At 47.5% G+C, this 21,249-nt stretch overlaps 1 protein-coding gene across 3 annotated transcripts; it reads left to right on the top strand.

Moving 5' to 3' along the window:
• Positions 1 to 123: 123 nt before the first annotated feature.
• LOC130116449 (long-chain-fatty-acid--CoA ligase ACSBG2-like) lies at positions 124 to 20,781 on the top strand. 3 transcript variants are annotated; one of them, XM_056284365.1, is made up of 16 exons: positions 124 to 307; positions 409 to 523; positions 1,996 to 2,070; positions 2,902 to 3,182; positions 5,020 to 5,294; positions 5,731 to 5,819; positions 8,626 to 8,746; positions 13,501 to 13,581; positions 13,893 to 14,042; positions 14,916 to 15,083; positions 15,282 to 15,463; positions 16,431 to 16,664; positions 16,826 to 17,043; positions 19,045 to 19,184; positions 19,544 to 19,787; positions 20,625 to 20,781. In XM_056284365.1, exons 3-16 carry the CDS (start codon positions 2,006 to 2,008, stop codon positions 20,711 to 20,713), a joined length of 2,337 nt encoding a protein of 778 aa, XP_056140340.1. In that variant the 5' UTR covers positions 124 to 307; positions 409 to 523; positions 1,996 to 2,005; the 3' UTR covers positions 20,714 to 20,781. The 3 variants fall into 3 exon arrangements, with proteins under 3 accessions (XP_056140340.1, XP_056140335.1, XP_056140333.1); XM_056284360.1 differs by having other exon boundaries at positions 124 to 523; XM_056284358.1 differs by lacking the exons at positions 124 to 307; positions 409 to 523 and having other exon boundaries at positions 1,875 to 2,070.
• Positions 20,782 to 21,249: the final 468 nt, after the last annotated feature.

Below are 21,249 nucleotides of genomic sequence, written 5' to 3'. Positions count from 1 at the left end.
GGTTGCACCGAAACTGTGTTGTAGGTCAAAGTCTGGACTCATAAAGCCGAAGAAGTTATCTGCAGGCATCGCCATTATGTCTTCTTTACTGATACGCCACCTGATACACACCTGACAATCCCTGGCTTGCACGGCTGGACGCAAAAGGACATTTAGCTTTTACACGCATTATTTTCCCCCAAGTTGTCATTGACGGCAGTTAAAGAGAAAGGCACTTTCCACAAACAACACTTTGGGAGTTCTCAGCTAGAGCACCAGAGCCAGCGTACAGTTTCTGCGCCAGTTGTTCTCCGGCACACTTGAAGAGGTAACCTGCGGTCAAGTTTGCCTGTGGATCTTTAACCGGGCGACGATTATGTAAGTCTGCTGCTCGGGTCTCCTCCACGCCCCCACCTCCCACCTCTGCAGGTCGCTGAGCTCCGGGGGGGTCTCCGCGTCACTGCTGCTGCACCTGGCTGCTGCTGCTGCTGCTGTACCTGCTGCCGTCGGACACAACGAGCTGATCTCTGCCCGTCTGCACAAGGTAAGCGCCCGCGGGTCCCACACGCCTTCTTCCATCATGTTGCGTAAAGGGCGAACAGCGAGACGCAGCAAGGGCAGTGGGACTCGGACCGACGACATACCGACTGGTGTTGTCACGCCGAGCAAAAGTCGTCTTGGTTTGCGATGTTATTGTGCTGCAAGTTGTCCAGTATTGTCCGGTGTGTGGAAAGACGTATCAGCGCACTACTTGTCCGTTGTTTAAGGTTCAAGTCTCTGAAGCAACAGCGGCAAGGATATAAGGATGTACAATTCGTTGGAATACCGGGAAAACCACGGGAAATATAGTGACACCCGCAAACGGCAGCTTGGCCCCACGCAGTCCGGCTCCAAAACAGGTCCTCGTTTGGTGTTTTACTGTTTAGTCAACAGACAGAGCCACTCACCCCCCCCCCAACACACACACACACACGCACACACCTGTGCGCCCATCAGGTAGAGAATGTAAATATTTCGAGTTAACTGGTTGGGAATCGTATATTTTGTCATGATTTGGGACTCGGGTTTGGTGACTCGATTGTAGTCTGTCCGCAGCGCATCTTACAGTACAGTGTGTCCAATGTCCACATGATGAATAAGTGTGAAACTCTTCTTCGTTTGCATAATCCTGAGATATGACCTTTTCTCCACCGTCTCCTATTGCCACACCGTGTAGTCTTGTAACGGGGGTGAACTTTGCCTGCACAGAAATCTTGACTCAAGTTTTTTTTCTCTCTTAAAAGCCAGAGGTCATCCGTTCGATTATCTGATCGTTAGATCGATTATCTGATCGGTGAAATGGGTGAACGGATCGTCCTCTCTCAAATCGGATGATATGAAATAACTTCTTCGTTATGTTAGTCGGGAGATCCATTGTAGACTTTATTTCCCTTGAGATTTGTGCTTCAAATATATTGAATTGGATGATTAGTCTATTTCTTCATGATATCACGCGCTTGATAAATGATTGAAAGTCACGATGAACCAGTTCTGACTTGCAGTTACAATAGAAATACGCTAGATGGCAATGTAATACTGTCTACAGCAGCCTGCATGACTGATTTGTGGGGAACTGCAGATTTCAGCGCTTTCTTTTGCATTGAAAGTGTTCATTTTGTTCACGATAACCTCTTAAAACTTTATGACAGAAGGAAATGACACCGACTGGTCACAGTTTGTTTGGTCTGTGACGCAACAGCCTAACACAGACAGACACACGAAATGACACAACTCCCTCTGGCAAAGCAGCCACACTTTCAACATCCGAAACAACGTACGTGATTGTGACCACTCACTGACATGTTGAAATGGCATGCAAGTGTCTGCCTTATATAAATGACCACGGGGGTGAGATATTTCAACAGTTTCGGATTCAGATGAAACGAGCACACCCAGAAGCCCCGGGCCAGAGTAGCTCTAATTTTCCATGGCACATATCTGATAATCTGTTTATAACACGCTTTCCTCTCTTCCAAGCCGTTATAAGATGTCTGATCACGAGGATTCTGTCGTCAGCAACGGGATCTCGCTCATGGACAGAGATGCTGAGAGGTATGTGAGGATACCCAAATGTCCAAAATAGAAAGCCGTCAGTTTACCATTTGATCTCCACTGAGACTTTATCTACTGAACAACCACGTGATCGCAGACTTTTTTTTATGTAAAAAGGTAGAATCAGTCCGGGTAGTGTAGCGGTCTATTCCGTTGCCTGCCAACACAGGGATCTTCAGTTCGAATCCCTGTCTTACCTCCGGCTTGGTCGGGCATCCCTACAGACACAATTGGCCGTGTCTGCGGGTGGGAAGCCGGATCTGGGTATGTGTCCTGGTTGCTGCCCTAGCGCCTCCTCTGGTCGGTCGGTCGGGGCGCCTGTTGGGGGGGGGGGGCTGAGGGGAATAGCGTGATCCTCCCACGCGCTATGTCCCCCTGGCAAAACTCCTCACTGTCAGGTGAAAAGAAGCGGCTGATGACTCCACATGTATCGGAGGAGGCATGTGGTAGTCTGCAGCCCTCCCCGGATCAGCAGAGGGGGTGGAGCAGCGACCGGGACAGCTCGGAAGAGTGGGGTAAATTGGCCAAAAAATTCATTTGGGGAGAAAAAGTGTGTGTGTGTGCGTGTGTGTGTGTGTGTGTGTGTGTGTGTGTGTGTGTGTGTGTGTGTGTGTGTGTGTGTGTGTGTGTGTGTGTGTGTGTGTGTGTGTGGAGGGGGGGATAGGTAGAATCAGAAACTGGAAACTTGTCTGTAAAGGAGGTCTGAACTGTTCTCAATATAAAATCTCCCCAACTCTTGCTTTACACATTTTCCTTTCGCAGATCAGCACGGCCGATCTTGAAGTGCATCGTGTTAGGGTTCATTCATAATTTCTCCATGTGCTTTCCCAGCATGGCCGCTCAAAAGGCCTGGAGTCCACTGGGCTCTAAACCCGTCCACAAGCAGACCCTCTGCAGCCCCCTGGCCAATGGTGGAGACCCAACCCCAGAAGTTACACAGAACTGCGCTGGAGATTCACACCTGCAGGAAAAGCACAGCGTCCATGGAGACAGTACAGCGGCAGGTCCAGACAGCGAGCAGAGCTCTGCAGAACCGCCAGTGGTGCCAGCCCCGCCCAACAGTACCGAACCATCAGCCTACCCTGCCGAGCTGAATGGAGGCCTCTACCTAGGTAAGAGTCTGATGTCGAGCTTTGAATCGACTGGTGAAGGAGAGGGCACAGCATGATTTTTGTTATTAATTCTGTAAATGTGTTAGAAGCTCACGTTCTCGCCATGTTTACATGGGTTTCCTCCAGGAACTCCACCGGTCCAAATATGTGCATGTCAAGTGAATTGGAGACTGAATTGTCCTTAGGTGTGAAGGGTGGGAGGCTGGTTGTGTCGGGGTAACGGACTGTTCAGAGTGCTGCTGGAAATGGTCTTCACACCCCCATGGCCTTGAAACAGGTCTAGTGACTAGAATGAATCAAGGAGCAAAGGTTAACACTTGAGAAACAGACTGAGTGTGAGTGGAAACTGTGATGTGATGTGGAGTGAATTGAAGAGCATGAGTAGGGGGCGTCCGGGTAGTGTGGCGGTCTATTCTGTTGCCTACCAACACGGGGATCGGCAGTTCGAATCCCCGTGTTACCTCCGGCTTGGTCAAGCGTCCTTACAAACACAATTGGCCGTGTCTGTGGGTGGGAAGCCGGGTGTGGGTGTGTGTCCTGGTTGCTGCATTAGCGCCTCCTCTGGTCGGTCGGGGCGCCTGTTCGGGGCGGGGGACTGGGGGGGAATAGTGTGATCCTCCCACACGCTACGTCAGGTGAAAAGAAGTGGCTGGCGACTCCACATGTATGGGAGGAGGCATGTGGTAGTCTGCAGCCCTCCCCGGATCGGCAGAGGGGGTGGAGCAGCCACCGGGACGGCTCGGAAGAGTGGGGTAATTTGCCAAGTACAATTGGGCAGAAATGGGGGGCAAAAAAAAAAGAACATGAGTAAAATATATAACATCATCCTGACAGACAGGATTATTTGACATACTATATTAATGCCCGTGTGGCAATTCTTTCTCTGCATTTAACCCACCCTAGCCATGTAGCTAGGAGCAGCGGGCAGCCGCAGCGCCCGGGGACCAACTCCAGTTCGTCTTGCCGGGCCTCATTCTGGGGCAGAGGCAGGAGTATTAGCACTAACATGCATGTCTTTCTGATGGTGGGGGAAATCGGAGCACCCAGGGGAAACCCACACAGACACGGGGAGAAACATGCAAACTCCACACAGAAAGGACTAGGGATGACCCCCTCAAGGTTGGACAACCCCGGGGTTCAAACCCAGGACCTTCTTGCTGTGAGGCGACAGCGCTAACCACTGGGCCAGCGTGCCGCCAATGTCAGCAGTGCTGTTGTAAACTACAAAAGGCTCACTGGCCGGCCAGCTGGTGGGGTCGGGGGTCGGCCCCCTTAGCCAAGCGGTTAGAGATGTCGCCTTGTGATGCAGTGCGCCTTGGATCGAATCCCACAGCATGCTTGGTTGAGCTACACTGCACTATTAAATAACAAGCCAGGTTTCACACTTTAATTTGGAATAGGACTTTTTTGAAAGGAAGTTCACTGTGTGTGTGTGTGTGTGTGTGTGTGTGTGTGTGTGTGTTTTCGTGTATAAACACTTAAATCTTCTGTCTGGCTCCTTGCCAAACAGAAGGTAAATTGCTTTGATGGAAAGGAATTCAGCTTCGTGTTTTTCCTGTTTGGTAACCTGAGGCAGCACAGCCGGCCCCCTTCTCCCTAAACAACCTCTCGCAAATTGCCGCCGCTCTTAGTCGAGCCGCTGTGAACCCACACACACAAACACACAGTGGGCTGTGAGAGACAGTCACATCCTGTCACATTTGGCTCACCCTCTCACCAGTGTTGAAACTTGGTGTGTGTCTTTTTGGTTTTTTGAAAACCGCCCGTGGTGGACCTCCGAGTTCTGAGCTGTTACTGATGGCGGGAAAATGCAACTGCCCCTGTTGTCCCCAAACAGATGTGCCGAAGCTGATCCAGCTGCCCATCACTGCGACTCTGGCCCCCGCTGAGCGGCTGTGGAGCACCGACAGGGACGAGGCTGTCAAACTGAGGATAGAGGGCTCCGGGCCTGGGTCCGAGACTCCCGTCACCGTCCACCAGATGTTCCTCGAGACTGTGAAGGCATGGGGGGACCACGCAGCCCTGGCCTCCAAGAAGGAGGGTCAGTGGGTCACCCAGACCTGGAGGCAGTACTACGAGCAGTGCCGGGCCGCCGCCAAGAGCTTCCTCAAGGTCTGTTTGTCCGGGAACTTGTTCGAGCTCATGTAAAGAGTTGACGCCAGGAGTTTTTCTGTGCCATCTGAAGACGGGTGGAGTAATTTCTTGATAGAGCAGGGGGCTTTTCACACACTGTGGTGAGATCTGTCTACACCTAGATACCCTGTTACTGTCGAGGCAGTTTCATAGTGCGACAGAACTTCCTTTATCTCTCACTGTAGTTCCCTCTTCGGGGCGAGAATGGCCAGCTGAAAACTGATATACTCATAATGTGTGGGTCTCACGGCTAGGGTTACCTCTCCCGTTTCTCTGCCGTGTCCACACCCCCACCAAGTTAGGTTTAGCCCTGCAAATGTGATGCGGGTCAAAAGTAAGCCAGACGCCGTGTCACGGTCTCTTTAAATTTTCATGTTGCGAGGCAAAACAGGAGTAAAGTTGTGTGTCGTTTCAGCTTGGGCTGGAGCGTTACCACGGCGTGGGCATCCTGGGCTTCAACTGCGCTGAGTGGTTCATCTCAGACGTCGGCTGCATCCTGGCGGGGTAAGAGGACGCTCGAGACAACCATAATCCAGCCAGATAAGAATCCTTTATGGGGCTCACGCGGTGCAGTCCGCAGCCCGGTCTGTCTGCAGGTCTGTGTGCAGGTCTTCTCTTGCCTGGTGCAGGGGAGTGTCAATAAGTTGTTTAGGATAATGAAGAGAGTTGAGGAAACACAGGCAGCTGCTGGGCTGCTGTGTCCTGCTTTTAGGAAACTGGGTGTGGAGCCTGTGCTTTCTGCAAGATATTGTCATCAGCAGACTGGTAACCCTCTGACACGCCGCTGCTGACTTTATATTCATCCATCCATCCATCCATCCATCCATCCATCCATCCATCCATCCATCCATCCATCCATCCATCCATCCATCCATCCATCCATCCATCCATTCATTCATTCATTCATTCATTCATTCATTCATTCATCATCAGCCAGCTTTACATTATGATATTTATTTACATGGATGACAGTAATTGATGAAATTTCACTCTTTTTTGGGGGGGCTTTTTTTTGAACCTTTATAAGACAGTGACAATGAAGAAGCACACAGGAAATGAGAGAGACAGACACAGAGAAAGAGCGAGAGACAGACAGACAGACAGACAGACAAACAGACAGAGAGAGAGGGAGAGAGAGGGAGGGAGTGGGCGAGGGAGAGAGACAGACAGATAGAGAGAGAGACAGAGAGAGACAGACAGACAGACAAACAGACAGAGAGGGAGAGAGAGGGGGAGGGACAGAGAGAGGGAGAGAGGCAGACAGAGAGAGAGACAGAGAGAGAGACACACACACACACACACACACACACACACACAGACAAAGAGAGAGAGAGAGACAGAGAGACAGACAGAGAGAGACAGAGAGAGAGAGACACACACACACACACACACACACACAGACAAAGAGAGAGAGACAGACAGACAGACAGAGAGAGACAGAGAGAGACAGAGAGAAATATTATTGTATTTAATATATAAATGTGTGTGTGTGTGTGTGTGTGTGTGTGTGTGTGTGTGTGTGTGTGTGTGTGTGTGTGTGTGTGTGTGTGTGTGTGTGTGTGTGAGTGTGTGTGTGTGTGTGTGGGCCCTGTGGTGGCCTGGCGGCCTGTCCAGGGTGTTACTCCCCACCTGCTGCCAAATGACTGCTGGGATAGGCTGCAGCATCCCTGCTACCCTGAGAGCAGGATAAGCGGTTCAGATAATAGATGGATGGATGGATGGATATTTAAATATTTAATAGATCAAATATAGTGCTGCCTGCCATACAGTGAGGGGCAGTCACCTGGCGTACGTTGCTGCTGTTATATTTGATGACAGCGTATTCGTTTTGTTTTGTACTGTTTCTTTGCTGTAGTGTTTTTTTTCAGTAATGTTTTCCAACTAATGTTGAGCTCTTTCAGTGTTTAAAGCCCTGCTTTGGCAATATGTAGTGTTACGTCAGGCCAACAAAGCCATCCGCATTTGATTTAGAATTTGAGAAAAAGAGACAGACAGACAGACAGATGGACAGAGAGAGACAGACGGACAGACAGAGAGCGCGAGTGAGAGTGACAGACAGAGAGGCGGCCGATGACGATAGTGACCATGTGACCATGTGGCCATATGACCATGTGGCCATGTGACCATGTGGTATGAGCCGTAACGGAGGCGCGAAATTTCCTTCCCAGATTTGGCACAGTTGTTAAACGTCTCCAGATGACGGCAGAGACTTGTGTGCTGTTAAATTGAGATTCTCATGTCTTGTCGTCGACGCTGTGGTCTGTGTACTGTATACTGTAAACAGCAAGTTTGGTGTTGTAAGCGGTGGGGGCATGAACAGCAGCCATCTTTGGAAAGAGCAGGATAGGCTGCATATTTCACTGTCTCAGCAGACGGGTGGATGAACAGACTTTCTGGCAGCTGGACAGATGCAAAACCAACCGCTGGTGCTGGCTGATGTGTGATTTGAAGCCCGTGGTACTCCGTCACAACTACACCCAGGATTGTGTATTACTTCTAAGATAAAGGCCGATTTTCCCGACTTTAGTTTTCAGCATCTTAGTTTTAAACTTTTGCTGCCATTTTGTTTACCTTTTTCCCGTGTTCATCCTCCCACTACTCCTACTTTTTGTGCTTTTAGTTTTTACCCGTGAAATTGTGTGACAATGTTCATGACTGGGCGGCATGGTGGCGCATTGGTTAGCACGGTCGCCTCACAGCAAGAAGGTCCTGCGTTCAAGCCCCAGGGTAGTCCCACCTTGGGGGTCATTCCGGCTCCGGTTTCCTCTCACAGTCCAAAGACACGTAGGTCAGGTGAATTGGCCACACTAAATTGTCCCTAGGTATGTCCCTAGGTATGAATGGGTGTGTGTGTGTCGGCCCTGTGCACACCTTGTGGCCTGTCCAGGGTGTCTCCCCGCCTGCCGCCCAATGACTGCTGGGATAGGCTTCAGCATCCCCGCGACCCTGAGAGCAGGATAAACAGTTTGGATAATGGATGGATGGATGTTCTCCACTGTTGCTGATTTGATCATTGATTTATCTATTTTCTGTTGATAGCATTGATTCCCTGTCTGCTCAGTTCTGGGATAGAAAGGATTTCGTTTTGAAATGGTGTCTTTTCCCCACATTTTATATTGTATATTTTATAAATTTCTTTTTATGAAATTAATTTTCATCTCCTGCACTGTTTATATCTCCGCTGTTGCACATTTTCTGAGTCTGGTTGCAGCTGCATGATTCAATTTCCTTTGGTGAACTTTTGAAAAAAAATCTTATCTTATCTTATCTACTCTAATCTGTATCTTTTCTCGTCATATTTGTGCAACAGAGGTTTGGCAACAGGCATCTACACAACCAACTCCCCAGAGGCTTGTCAGTATGTGGCTGCTAACTGTAATGCCAATGTCCTGATTGTGGAGAACCACAAACAGCTGGTCAAAATCCTACAGGTATGGAGTCTAACACTTAAAACGGTAGAGGCTAGTTCCCATTGATGCAGAGAACGGAAATGGAGTAGAGAACGGTCAACTGAGCAGGTGCGAAATGCCTCTACCATGCCTCCACACGCCCCGCGTAGCATCCAGGCGCCAGGATTCTAGGAAGACCCACCCCTACTCTGCGTCTGATTAGCTAACTTTAACCCTAACCCCGCCCTAACCCTAACCTTAACTTACCCAAACAACGGAGGCAACGAGTACTTGCGCATGCTCAGTCGACCATTCTCTGCATCGATGGGAACTAGCCTCTACCCACTTAAAACAGTCTTTGGCATGGCGACATAGATTTACAAAAGTTCTAAACCAAGTGTCCTGGTTTACCAGGAGCTTGACCTGCATAATTGCTGCTGAACACCCCCCCCTTTTTTTTCTCCTCAATTGTATCTGGCCAATTACCCCACTCTTCCGAGCCATCCCGGTCATTGCTCCACCCCCTCTGCTGATCCGGGGAGGGCTGCCGACTACCACATGTCTTCTCCGATACATGTGGCTACATGCCAGCCGCTTCTTTTCACCTGACAGTAAGGAGTTTCACCAGGGGGACATAGCACGTGGGAAGATCATGCTATTTCCCCCAGTTCTCCCTCCCCCCTGAACAGGCGCCCCGACTAACCAGAGGAGGTGCTAGTGCAGTGACCAGGACACATACCCAGATCCGGCTTCCCACCTGCAGACACGGCCAATTGTGTCTGTAGGGAAGCCCGACCAAGCCGGAAGTAGCACGGGGATTGAAACCGGCAATCCCCATGTTGGTAGATAACAAGAATAGACCGCTACGCCACCCAGACACCCCTGCTGAACCTTTTCTAGACAGTTTTAGGACACAGGTGACAGACTGCCCTCAGGTTGGACTGAAACAGGACCTTTAGGACTGCACTGCCAAGCAAATAGCATCCCGGTGCTCCAGTGCTGTTTGTATGTATTTACATTAGATAATATGCATACATCTCATCTCATCTCATTTCATCTTATCATCAGCCACTTCCCCGGGGTCGCGTCGCAGTGGCAGCAAGCTAAGTAGGGCACTTCAGACATCCGTCTCCCCAGCAACGCCCTCCAGCTCCTTCTGGGGGACCCCGAGGCGTTCCCAGGCCAGATTGGATATGTAGTCCCTCTAGCGAGTTCTGAGTCTTCCCTGGGGGTCTCCTCCCAGTTGGACGTGCCTGGAAAACCGCCAAAGGAAAGTGCTCAGGGGGCATCCTAATCAGATGCCCAAGCCACCTCAACCGGTTCCTTTTGACATGAAGGAGCAGCGGCTCTACTCTGAGCTCCCTCCGGATGTCCAAGTTCCTCACCCTATCTCTATGGCTGAGCCCAGACACCCTATGGAGGAAACTCATTTCAGCCGCTTGTATCTACGATCTCACCTTTTTGGTCACTACCCAAAGCTTATGACCATAGGTGAGGGTTGGAATGAAGATTGACTGGTAAATTGAGAGCTTTGCCTTCCGGCTCAGCTCCCTCTTCACCACAATGGTCTGGTACAACGTCTGCATTACTGCTGATGCTGCACCAATCCGCCTATCAATCTCCTGCTCCATCCTATCCTCACTTGTGAACAAGACCCCGAGATACTTGAACTCCTTCACTTTAGGCAACAACTCATCCCCAACCTGGAGGGAGGAATCCACCATTTTCCGATAGAGAACCATGGCCTCAGACTTGGAGGTGCTGACTCTCATCCTGGCCATCACACTCAGCTGCAGTGTGCACTGGAGGTCGCGTTCTGATGAAGCCAACAAAACCACATCATCTGCAAAGAGCAAAGATGCAATTATGAGGTTCCCAAAATGGACACATTCCTCACCTTGAGATCCTGTCCATAAATATCACAAACATAATCGGAGACAAAGGACAACCTTGGCGGAGTCCGACACCCACGGAAAACATGTTTGACTTTGTGCTGAGAATGCGGACAGAGCTCGCACTTTGGTTATACAAGGACCGGATGGCTTGTAGCAACTGCACCGGTACCTCATACTCCCGCAGTGCCCCCCACAGAGTGCCCCGAGGTACACGGTCATAAGCAGAGGTGGACACCCCTACTTCAGAAAGTAAAGGTCCTACCATGTATTTTTACTAGCCATTGACTAAACAAGGTGATTTACTTGGCTGAAGAGTTGTGCTAATTAAATTCAGCTGGTGTAGTGTATGGGTGGAAGAAATACGTGGCAGGACTTTTACTTTCTGAAGCCGGGTTGTCCACCTCTGGTCGTAAGCCTTTTCCAAGTCCATAAAACATATGTAGACTGGCTGGTCAAACTCCCATGCCTCCCTCAGCACTTCCGCTAGGGTAAAGAGTTGGTCTGTTGTTCCATGGCCAGGATGGAATCCACATTGTTCCTCCTGGATCCGAGGTTCGACAATCAGTCGGAGCCTCCTTTCCAGCACCCTAGAGCAGACTTTCCCAGGGAGGCTGAGCAATGTGGTGTCCCGGTAATTGGAGCACACCCTCCGGATATACATATATTTGGTACAAAATTGGCCCCCATCTATGCAAATGAGTCTCATTTCAAAACACCAGTTAGCCACATGCAGTTAGAGTGAAAATTATTGGCGTCTTCAGAGAGTTGGAGGTAAGTGATGCCGATACTTTCCAGTGATCATGGCAGCAGTGATTGCAGCCAGACGAAGGCATCATCATGCCATGTGTGCTCATGAGCGCATATTTCACAGTAGAATATCACTGTTTGATTTAACTGAGACCAAAATCATTCACACATACAGTTTGCCAGGTCAAACAATTCTTGCTATACTTGATGACACCAAGGATGACATTGAACCTGACAACCGTGTTCTTGGCGCGATGCCACCATTTATACTTTGCCACATGGATAATTGCAATCAGATGTAAAACGAGGGAAATTTGCACTCAGCTGCAAAACTTCATGGGTGTGTTTTTGCTGTAATATCATTTGCGCAATATTTTTTGTGAATCAGACCTTGAGACGGGGCAGATAGCGGTTGCAAGTGATGCACAATTCATGATGCTATCAGTGGCCGTAAGCCATTCTGTGTGAGTTCGCCTGTGAGTATGTAGCCCTATTCCAAGATGACGAATTATACTTGTGTAATAGTCAAGTCAAGTCAATTTTATTTGTATAGCCAATTATCACAAATTACACATTTGCCTAAAGGGGCTTTACAACAACACAACTTCCTGTCCTTAGACCCTCACATCAGATAAGGAACAACTCCCTAAAAAAAACCCTAGTTAAACGTTGGTCAATACTCTGCGGATCTGCATTTACTCATGTTGATGTGTTTTCTTACCAGAACAATACTCATCATGTGTGAATACTATTCAGTACATATCTGTGGATATTCCTATCTGTGAAATGCTTAATTTGGCTTTTTGCTTCCTGTACAGAAGAGACCCCCCCCTAAATTTGCAGTTTTGCTATGTCCTATTTGTTTCATGTACCAGTCCCATCCAGTAAAATTCCCTGTATGTGTATTCTGTCTTGGCTGATGAAACCATTTCCGATTTTGATTCAGGTCGGCAAAGTCACAGATGTGCAAACTACAAATACACTGACATGCTGTTAAAGATGTAAGAAAATGTAGAGTCCTTCTAGATGTTTCAGGGTGTCCTGAGCAAAATTAAGCAACTTTTGATTTTGTTATAATTTGGTAGGTTTTATCTCACTCAGAGAATATATGTACAAGAGAGATTATCTTATTCATTGATTTCACTATGATAAATTCTGCAAGAGTTTCTATATGTCCTCCAGACCTTTCGCATTAACTCTCCTGCTTTCTGCCCCTTGCAAATAACCACAAGATTTAATTTATTGTTTGGAACAGAGTGAATCTGTACAACACATTCCCCAGCAACAATTTTGTACCCCGTTCCTTAGTCTTGGCCATGTGTAACAACTAATCCAGCATTATCTTATGTTGCACAGAAGCTACTCTTCATTGCTGTCAGTGGGTTGTCGGTGGAAGTAGGGGATTTGCTATAAGCACTGACTAGTGACTTGCTGTCAGTCGTTATTTTACAATGAATTCAATGCTGAACCAAATAACAACAAAAACACTACCATCTGGGTAGCATAGCAGACTATTCCGTTGCCTATCAACACAGGGATCGCTGGTTCGAATCCCCGTGTTACCTCCGGCTTGGTCGGGCGTCCCTACAGACACAATTGGGCGTGTCTGCGGGTGGGAAGCTGGATGTGGGTATGTGTCCTGGTTGCTGCACTAGCGCCTCCTCTGGTCAGTCGGGGCACTTGTTTGGGGGGGAACTGTGGGGGGGGGGATTAGCGTGATCCTCCCACGCGCTACGTTCCACTGGCGAAACTCCTCACTGTCAGGTGAAAAGAAACGGCTGGCGACTCCACATGTATCGGAGGAGGCATGTGGTAGTCTGCAGCCGTCCCCGGATTGGCAGAGGGGGTGGAGCAGCAACCAGGATGGCTCGGAAGAGTGGTCAGGCGCAATAAGGGAGAAAAAGGGGCAGGGGGACAACACTACCATCTGGGGCACCCTGGGATAAATCTTTTCAAATCAGAATCTGGGACCTGATATGTTTTTGTTTGAGGACCTATGAAGTGAAATCCTTTTGCAGCACACCCACCTTCCCTCCCTCTCCTCCCCTATCTGTCATTTTATTTTATATGGTATGCTGATGCTGCACTCACTTTAACTTTTCAGTGTATGGATGAAAGCTTAATGGCCTCTCTGTTATTTGTCTGTCCTCTTAGGTTAAAGATCAGCTTCCTCATCTGAAAGCCATTGTTCAGTACAAAGACGAGCTGCAGCAGAAGCTGCCAAACCTGTACACAGTATGTACACAATGCCATAGGAAAAAAAGACATGTGAGAAAAAGTAGACGGCTATGACAAAGCCAGAATGGGAATGCTGGAACATACCATGAGAATACTTTGGCCCATTGCCCCTCTCTATCATTGTCAGCATCAGATGCAGTTGTAATTTATGACATTATGCCTTTTTTTATTACCTGTCAACTGTTTTGCTTTAATTCGTATGTGGTTATAGGCAAAGTTCATAAATATGGAACAGCACATTGCAGTTAATAATAATGCTTTTCAATACGGATCAGTCGAGTTTCAGCATAATCTCTATATCTCTGCAGTGGGCAGAGTTTATGAAGCTGGGAGAGGAGGTGCTTGATGAGCAGCTGAATGCTGTGATTGACAGCCTCAGGGCCAATGAGTGCTGTACCCTCATCTACACATCTGGAACCACTGGCAACCCTAAAGGAGTCATGTTAAGTCATGACAATGTGAGTAACCTAGCCATTGATCAACATCTCTTTGTTTCCTCCATAATATTATGTCAGTACATTATTTGGGGCAGTTGCATGAAACAATAAACAGCAAACACTAAACAAAGGTAAAGGTGGGGAAATATCACACAGAGGAAGATAAAGTGGGTGCAAAAAGAGAGAGTAGACGCAACAATAACACAACCATGTGTGTGACATACAGTTAATGATAGCTGATAGAAGTTACTTGGTAGGCACTCTGGTAAATTGGGGTAAATGGTGTTAGAAGCTAAGAGGTGGGGAAGGGTAATAGCGTGGCAGTAGTTGTTTGTTGGGTTTCAGAGAGAGTATTAGTTCCTGAATAAGGTTCCTGAAGGAAGATACTGAGATCTTTCTAGTTTCTGAGAGTTTTCTAGGTCAATGACACCCACTTGTTGACAGACAAAACATACCTCTTGCTGAACCATAACCTCTTTGTCTTGGAGTGGTCCAAAGTGATATCTAGTGTGAGAAAGCCCTCTTTAAATCCAAACTCTCTTAAAGGGAATTCAAACATATGTCTGTGGAAAGTCTAACTAAAGATTGTATCTTAAGTGTTCATTTGGAAAACTTTCAATAGAGTTTTTAATGCTTTTAAAGTAAATGGAAAAGAGTAGTGCTGAGAATGGAGCCTCGCGGGACTCGCTTGGTGGCCATCAGGAACCGTCACTGTAAACATAAACACATTTCAGTCTATTAGGCAGATAGATTATAAAAACCAAGACAAAGAATGTTTAAAAACACATGTACTCGACAGGTATCATTGATTTATCCTGGAGTAATTCATAAAGAAATTGAGCTCAAGTATTAGCCTCACAACTTTGATGAATCTTCTACTTTTTTTCTATTCAGATCACCTGGACAGCCAACACAGCAGGCATGGTGACAGAGTTGGTGCCTGGTGAGGAGGTGGTGGTCAGTTACCTGCCCCTCAGCCATGTGGCGGCACAAATGAACGACATTTGGGTCTGTATGAGACTTGGTGGGACTACTTACTTCGCTGAGCCAGATGCCCTTAAGGTCAGAGCCACTTGTTCTGTGAATACACAGTGTTAATCCTGAAGGGTATCACACTGGACAATAGTTGAGATTGGAGGCTAATGGCTTTGGGCTGCAGGGAAAAATGCTGACATGATCTGAAAAATTCAGGGGTTTGGTGACCTAATGACCTCATTCAGTGCATTACTTAATGCATCGAATTATTTATTTATTTCCCAGGGTTCTTTAGGGACCACTCTGAAGGAGGCGCGGCCCACTGCTTTCCTGGGGGTTCCTCGGGTGTGGGAAAAGATGCAGGAGAAGATGAAAGCTGTGGGTGCCAAGGCATCTCCGATGAAGAAGAGAGTGGCAGACTGGGCCAAGTCCATAGGACTGCAATACAACTACAGCGCCATGAATGGGTGAGAAATCTTGTCAGATTTAACAGCAACAATGTGTTTTGTTTTTTAAATTTAATTTCCCCCCCTTTTTCTCCCCAATTGTACTTGGCCAATTACCTCAATCTTCTGAGCCATCCCGGTCGCTACTCCACCCCCTCTGCCGATCCGGGGAGGGCTGCACACTACCACATGCCTCCTCCGATGCATGTGGAGTTGCCAGCTGATTCTTTTCACCTGACAGTGAGGAGTTTTGCCAGGGGGATGTAGCGCATGGGAGGATCACGCTATTCCCCCCAGTTCCCCTTCCCCCCTGAACAGGCGCCCTGACCGACCAGAGGAGGTGCTAGTGCAGCGACCAGGACACATACCCACATCCGGCTTCCCACCCGCAGACACGGCCAATTGTGTCTGTAGGGACGCCCGGCCGAGCCAGAGGTAACACAGGGATTCGAACCGGCGATCCCTGTGTTGGTAGGCAACAGAATAGACTGCCACACCACCCAGACACCCTAGCAAAACTGTTTGACAGAATTTAACAAGACAATCTTGTTAATTAAAAAGGTGCTTGCCTCATTGATCGATGATGGCCATTTTGTTAGCTCTTCTCCATTGATGCCATGTCACAAAATGGTTTGTTTTACTGTGAGGTCAGTATTGAACTGTGTCTTTGCTATGTGGTACAGAACATCCAGTTCCCTTACTGTGTCATTCACTGTCCCCTGCTATGATCTGAACCCTGATTAGGAGCCAGTTTTTTCACATAGTTACCATTTTTGTAGAACTTTACCTTTGCACTGTTGCAATGACATCCAAGATATTACAATATCACAGTCATCGGTATGTTGCTTTTCACAAAGCATGATATTATCACTGTCGGCACCATTTCTCACTGTGGGTTTTCTTTGTCAGAAGATGTGATTGAAATATACTGCATACCCTATATATAAAGCCTCCTCCCCTTGCTGGGTGTATTTGTTATGACTGACAGGGAACCCGTGGTACCTTGGGGCTTCATGCTGTGTGACAACCTGGTTTTCAAGAGGGTGCGCTTTGCACTGGGCCTGGACCGCTGCAAAGCCTGCTTCACAGGTGCTGCCCCCATCACCAAAGACACCCTGGAATATTTCATGAGCCTCAACATCCCTCTTTTCGAGCTGTATGGCATGAGCGAGAGCTCCGGCCCGCACACTGTCTCCTGGACCAACGCTTACCAAATCATGAGGTAAGTAGCAAGGGATTCTGGGACAAGCTGACCTGTGTACTGGCTGTTCAATCTGGATGGATGCATGATGTTGATATATATGAAAATACTGAAGTTTGACCTCTATGTAATTAATGTAATGTAATTGGACATATGCTGAATTGTCTTTTGCCTTTGCCCAGCTGTGGGCAGGTGATGACGGGCTGCAAGACAAAGCTGGACAAGCCAGATGCAGAAGGGAACGGAGAGATCTGTTTCTGGGGGCGACACGTCTTCATGGGCTACCTGAACATGCCAGACAAGACAGCGGAGGCTCTGGACCAAGATGGCTGGCTGCACTCTGGGGATCTGGGCAAACATGACAAAAATGACTTCCTGTACATCACAGGAAGGATCAAAGGTAATGGCTTGTCAAATTTAAGTTTTACGCGTCCTGGTGGCGTAGCAGTCCATTCCGTTGCCTACCAACACAGGGATCGCCGGTTCGAATCCCCGTGTTACCTCCGGCTTGGTCGGGCATCCCTACAGACAGAGTGGCCATGTCTGCGGGTGGGAAGCCGGATGTGAGAATGTGTCCTGGTCGCTGCACCAGTGCCTCTTCTGGTTGGTCAGGGTGCCTGTTTGGGGGGTGGACAGCTCATAGCCCTCTTAAGAACAGACCTGCGTAAGCTTGCGGCGTTCCTTTTCATGTTTAAAAGCAAATGGTAGTGCACTAAGTACCAAGTAACAGTTTTTACTTTACATTTTCACTTCCCAAAACTCAATCAGTAATTTCAAAACAGCTAAATGCTAAAAGAAATTGTCATTCAATGTGAGAAAAGGCATTTACCACAAAGAATAAAACATGAGAATTACTTTTCATGTTAGAATTTTATTTTTTTTCTGATGAATAAATCACCTTTTAAACTCTAATAAATGTACAGATATTTCTTTTTGAAAAAAAATGAACCACAGGGCTGGGCGGCACGGTGTCGCAGTGGTTTGCATGGTCAACTCACAGCAAGAAGGTCCTGGGTTCGAGCCCCGGGGTAGTCCAACCTTGGGGGCTGTGCCGGGTCATCGTCTGTATGTGGAGTCTGCATGTTCTCCCCGTGTCTGCGTGGGTTTCCTCCGGGGGGCTCCGGTGTCCTCCCACAGTCCAAAGACATGTAGTTCAGGTGACTCGGCCCTGTGATGGCCTGGTGTCCTGTCCAGGGTGTCTCCCCACCTGCCGCCCAGTGACTGCTGGGATAGGCTCCAGCATCCCCGTGACCCTGAGAGCAGGATAAGTGGTTTGGATAATGGATGGATGTTATACGTAGTGGTTGGTTGTGCTTGAATTCCGGCAATGGAAATGGTGTGCACACATATTCCATGTGGTCTTCTCTGAGGACTTGACTAAATGAACCAGGTGTGAATCATGTCATTGTCACAAGGAGTCAGTCCGGTACACCGCCATATTGTAAATCTACTGATTCAACTGTCGAAGGTCCAACTGTAGGGATAACACAGGGAGTTGCAACGGAACTGTTGCTCCACATGCCAATCGAAATACATTAAAATGAATGAACTAACTGGTGCACACAATCTGGGAACTGGTCAACTGGGTCGACAGACTGGAGAGTTATAATTTGCATAATCCGGTTAATTTAACATTTTAGAAAGAAATGTGTTAAAGGTCTCTGCTGAGCCCCACCAGTTGCCCCCAGATCCCCCCAATTGACACTGATGTACAGTGCTTTATATGCACGAATAAAACAGCAAAGCTATAACACACATAAGGCTCAAATTTGGGGGGATTAAATACCTTATAAAGACATGTCACCTGAAAAGTAACTTGATAATAAAACTTTTTTTGTGGCTTTTTTCCTCTTTTGCTCCCCAATTGTACCCAGCCAATTACCCCACTCTTCTGAGCCGCCCTGGTCGCTGCTCCACCCCCTCTGCCAAGCCGGGGAAGGCTGCACACTACCACATGCCTCCTCCGATACATGTGGAGTCGCCAGCCGCTTCTTTTCACCTGACAGTGAGGAGTTTCACCAGGGGGACGTAGTGTGCGGAAGGATCACGCTATTCCCCCCAGTCCCCCCCGAACACGCGCCCGATCGACCAGAGGAGGCGCTAGTGCGGTGACCAGGACACATACCCACATCCGGCATCCCACCCGCAGACACGGCCCATTGTGTCTGTAGGGATGCCTGACCAAGCCGGAGGTAACACAGGTATTCGAACCGGAGATCCCTGTGTTGGTAGGCAACAGAATAGACTGGTATGCCACCCAGATGCCCTCATAATAAAGCTGACCAAACCAAACAAGGAGGAAAACACATGGTTGTACAAGAGCGATAACTTCAATAGAAGAGGAATGAAAAAAGATATATGTAAAGTCTTGGAGTTTTAACAGTTGTACTCTTTTGGACAGAGCTGATCATCACAGCTGGTGGAGAAAACATCCCCCCGGTGCACATCGAGGATGCGGTCAAGGCCGAGACACCGATTATCAGCAATGCCATGCTGATTGGAGACAAGCGCAAGTTCCTCTCCATGCTGCTCACCCTCAAGGTAAACCCGCCAATGTGTCATCAAAAAAGTGTAAAAGTGCAGACAAGGTGCTTACAGTGGTTTAAATCAGTTTTATGAATTAAGTTTAACATCATCAGTCATGCCCAGGCAAGGAGATTACCTTCTGCCATTCAGTTCTACTGGGAAGATTTTCCAAGAAAAAGTTGAATATCTAAAAAAATATTCAGAATTTAACCAATTGTTCCTCTGTTCAAGGCCTACCTACTCATCAAATTTTGTGAGGCTTCACCACTCTGTTTTGGAGATATTTTGTTGTCATACAGACCAACAACGACCAACGTATTTGGGGTATTAAGTCAAAAGAAAAACCAGCAACTGAGCCTTGTCTCTTACCGTAGTGCACGGTGGACGACAACGGTGACCCCACAGATGAGCTGAGCCCCGAGGCTTTGGCGTACTGTCAGCAGCTTGGCGTCACAGCCACCAAGGTCTCAGAGATCACAGCCAGTAAGGAGCCAGCTATCTATAATGCCATTCAGGAAGGCATGGAGCGGGTCAATGCCAGAGCTACCTCCAATGCCCAGAAGATCCAAAAGTGGGTCATCTTGGCGCAAGACTTCTCGGTATCCGGAGGGGAACTGGGTGAGTCCAGGGAGCAAGTTCAGTTACAATTAATATTCAAAGTAAGATAAGCCAAGATAAGATAGACTTTATTGTCCCGAAGGAAATTTGCCTTGGATACAAACAGTATATGCTGTTTAAAAATACAAGTAACATAGTGCATACATACGGTACATACACAAACTGTCACCCACACACAATACCTGCACAGACTGCCATCAGCCAACAGATTGCAACCTGCCCATCATACAACACACCTGTAGTCATCATAATGGTGTACATACATAATATGTGCAGTAAGAGTAAAGCAGCCTCATCAACACAGAGTCATCATAAAGTGTACATTTACAGTTAAATTAAAAGCAGCATTACAGGGCTTAGTCTCTGGCTAGCTTGCCATTTAGGGCTTTGATGGACAGGGGGACAAAGGAGTTCTTTTAAGCCCACACTGGTGGACTCTGAAGTGTCCGCCCGAGGGGAGAAGCTGGTATTAAAATATTAAAATGCTTGAAATGTGACTAAGAAGGAGGACATTGAGGTGTAGACATTTGAAGTCACTGCTGGCTTAACGTCAGCTGGTGGTTAAGTAACATCTGACAAGGCCGTGTCTTGTGACCATGCCACATACCAGACCACATTCTTGTCTTATAGATGGTGTGATGTGTGTTCCCTCTTGACAAGACCACGATTAAATCTCATCTTTTTTTGTTAAGAAATTATATAGGAAAAACCGCAACATGTTCTGCTTGTCAAGCAGCAGAGACAGAATTCTAAGTTTGAGAAAAGAATTGAATTAAGCTTTCCTCCTCCTCCTCCTCCTCTCCTTCGTCTTCTTCTTCTTCAACTTTTTCTTTGCAGGACCGACCATGAAACTGAAGAGGCCGGTTGTTGTGAAGATGTACCATGAAATAATAGAGCAGATGTATGCAGTGGTTCAGGAACAATAGTAAAAAAAAAAAATTCTCCAAATGGAGGTTATGGAGAATGTTAGAAAAAAAAAAACCCAAAAATGAAAGTCAAGCAACTTAAGTTCCATGTATGAGCACCGTTTTATATATTTCATAATTTTCAGACTCGTACAAACATTGACTTTGTGTTGGTTTTTACCTGAAAGTCATTGCTCACAAAGTGCAAAGGATATTTATAGTCGAGACGTGAGTGGTTGTATACTTATTAAATGTTTGAGAAGTTGTTTTTTTTTAAAAAAATTTTATGGACACGTTTTAATGTTTGAAAAAGCCGGACAGAGATAACTTTGACGGGGTGCCTCCGTAGCCGAATGGCTACAGTGCATACCACATGGTCGCCAGTTTGATTCCAGCCTGCGACCTTTGTTGCGTGTCATACCTCTCTCTCCCATATCTTGTCTGCCTCTTCACTGTCGCTGTGTAATAAAGGTAAAAAATAATTTAAAAGAAAAAGATCTTTGATGTCTGCTCCAAATCCATATTTAAGCTGTTTTAAATGTACATACTTCAGACTT

Source organism: Lampris incognitus, chromosome 1 (genome assembly GCF_029633865.1).
Source record: "Lampris incognitus isolate fLamInc1 chromosome 1, fLamInc1.hap2, whole genome shotgun sequence".
Lineage (NCBI taxonomy): Eukaryota > Metazoa > Chordata > Actinopteri > Lampriformes > Lampridae > Lampris > Lampris incognitus.
Note: the sequence above shows the minus strand (reverse complement) of the source record. Positions and strands in the feature narration are given on the sequence as shown.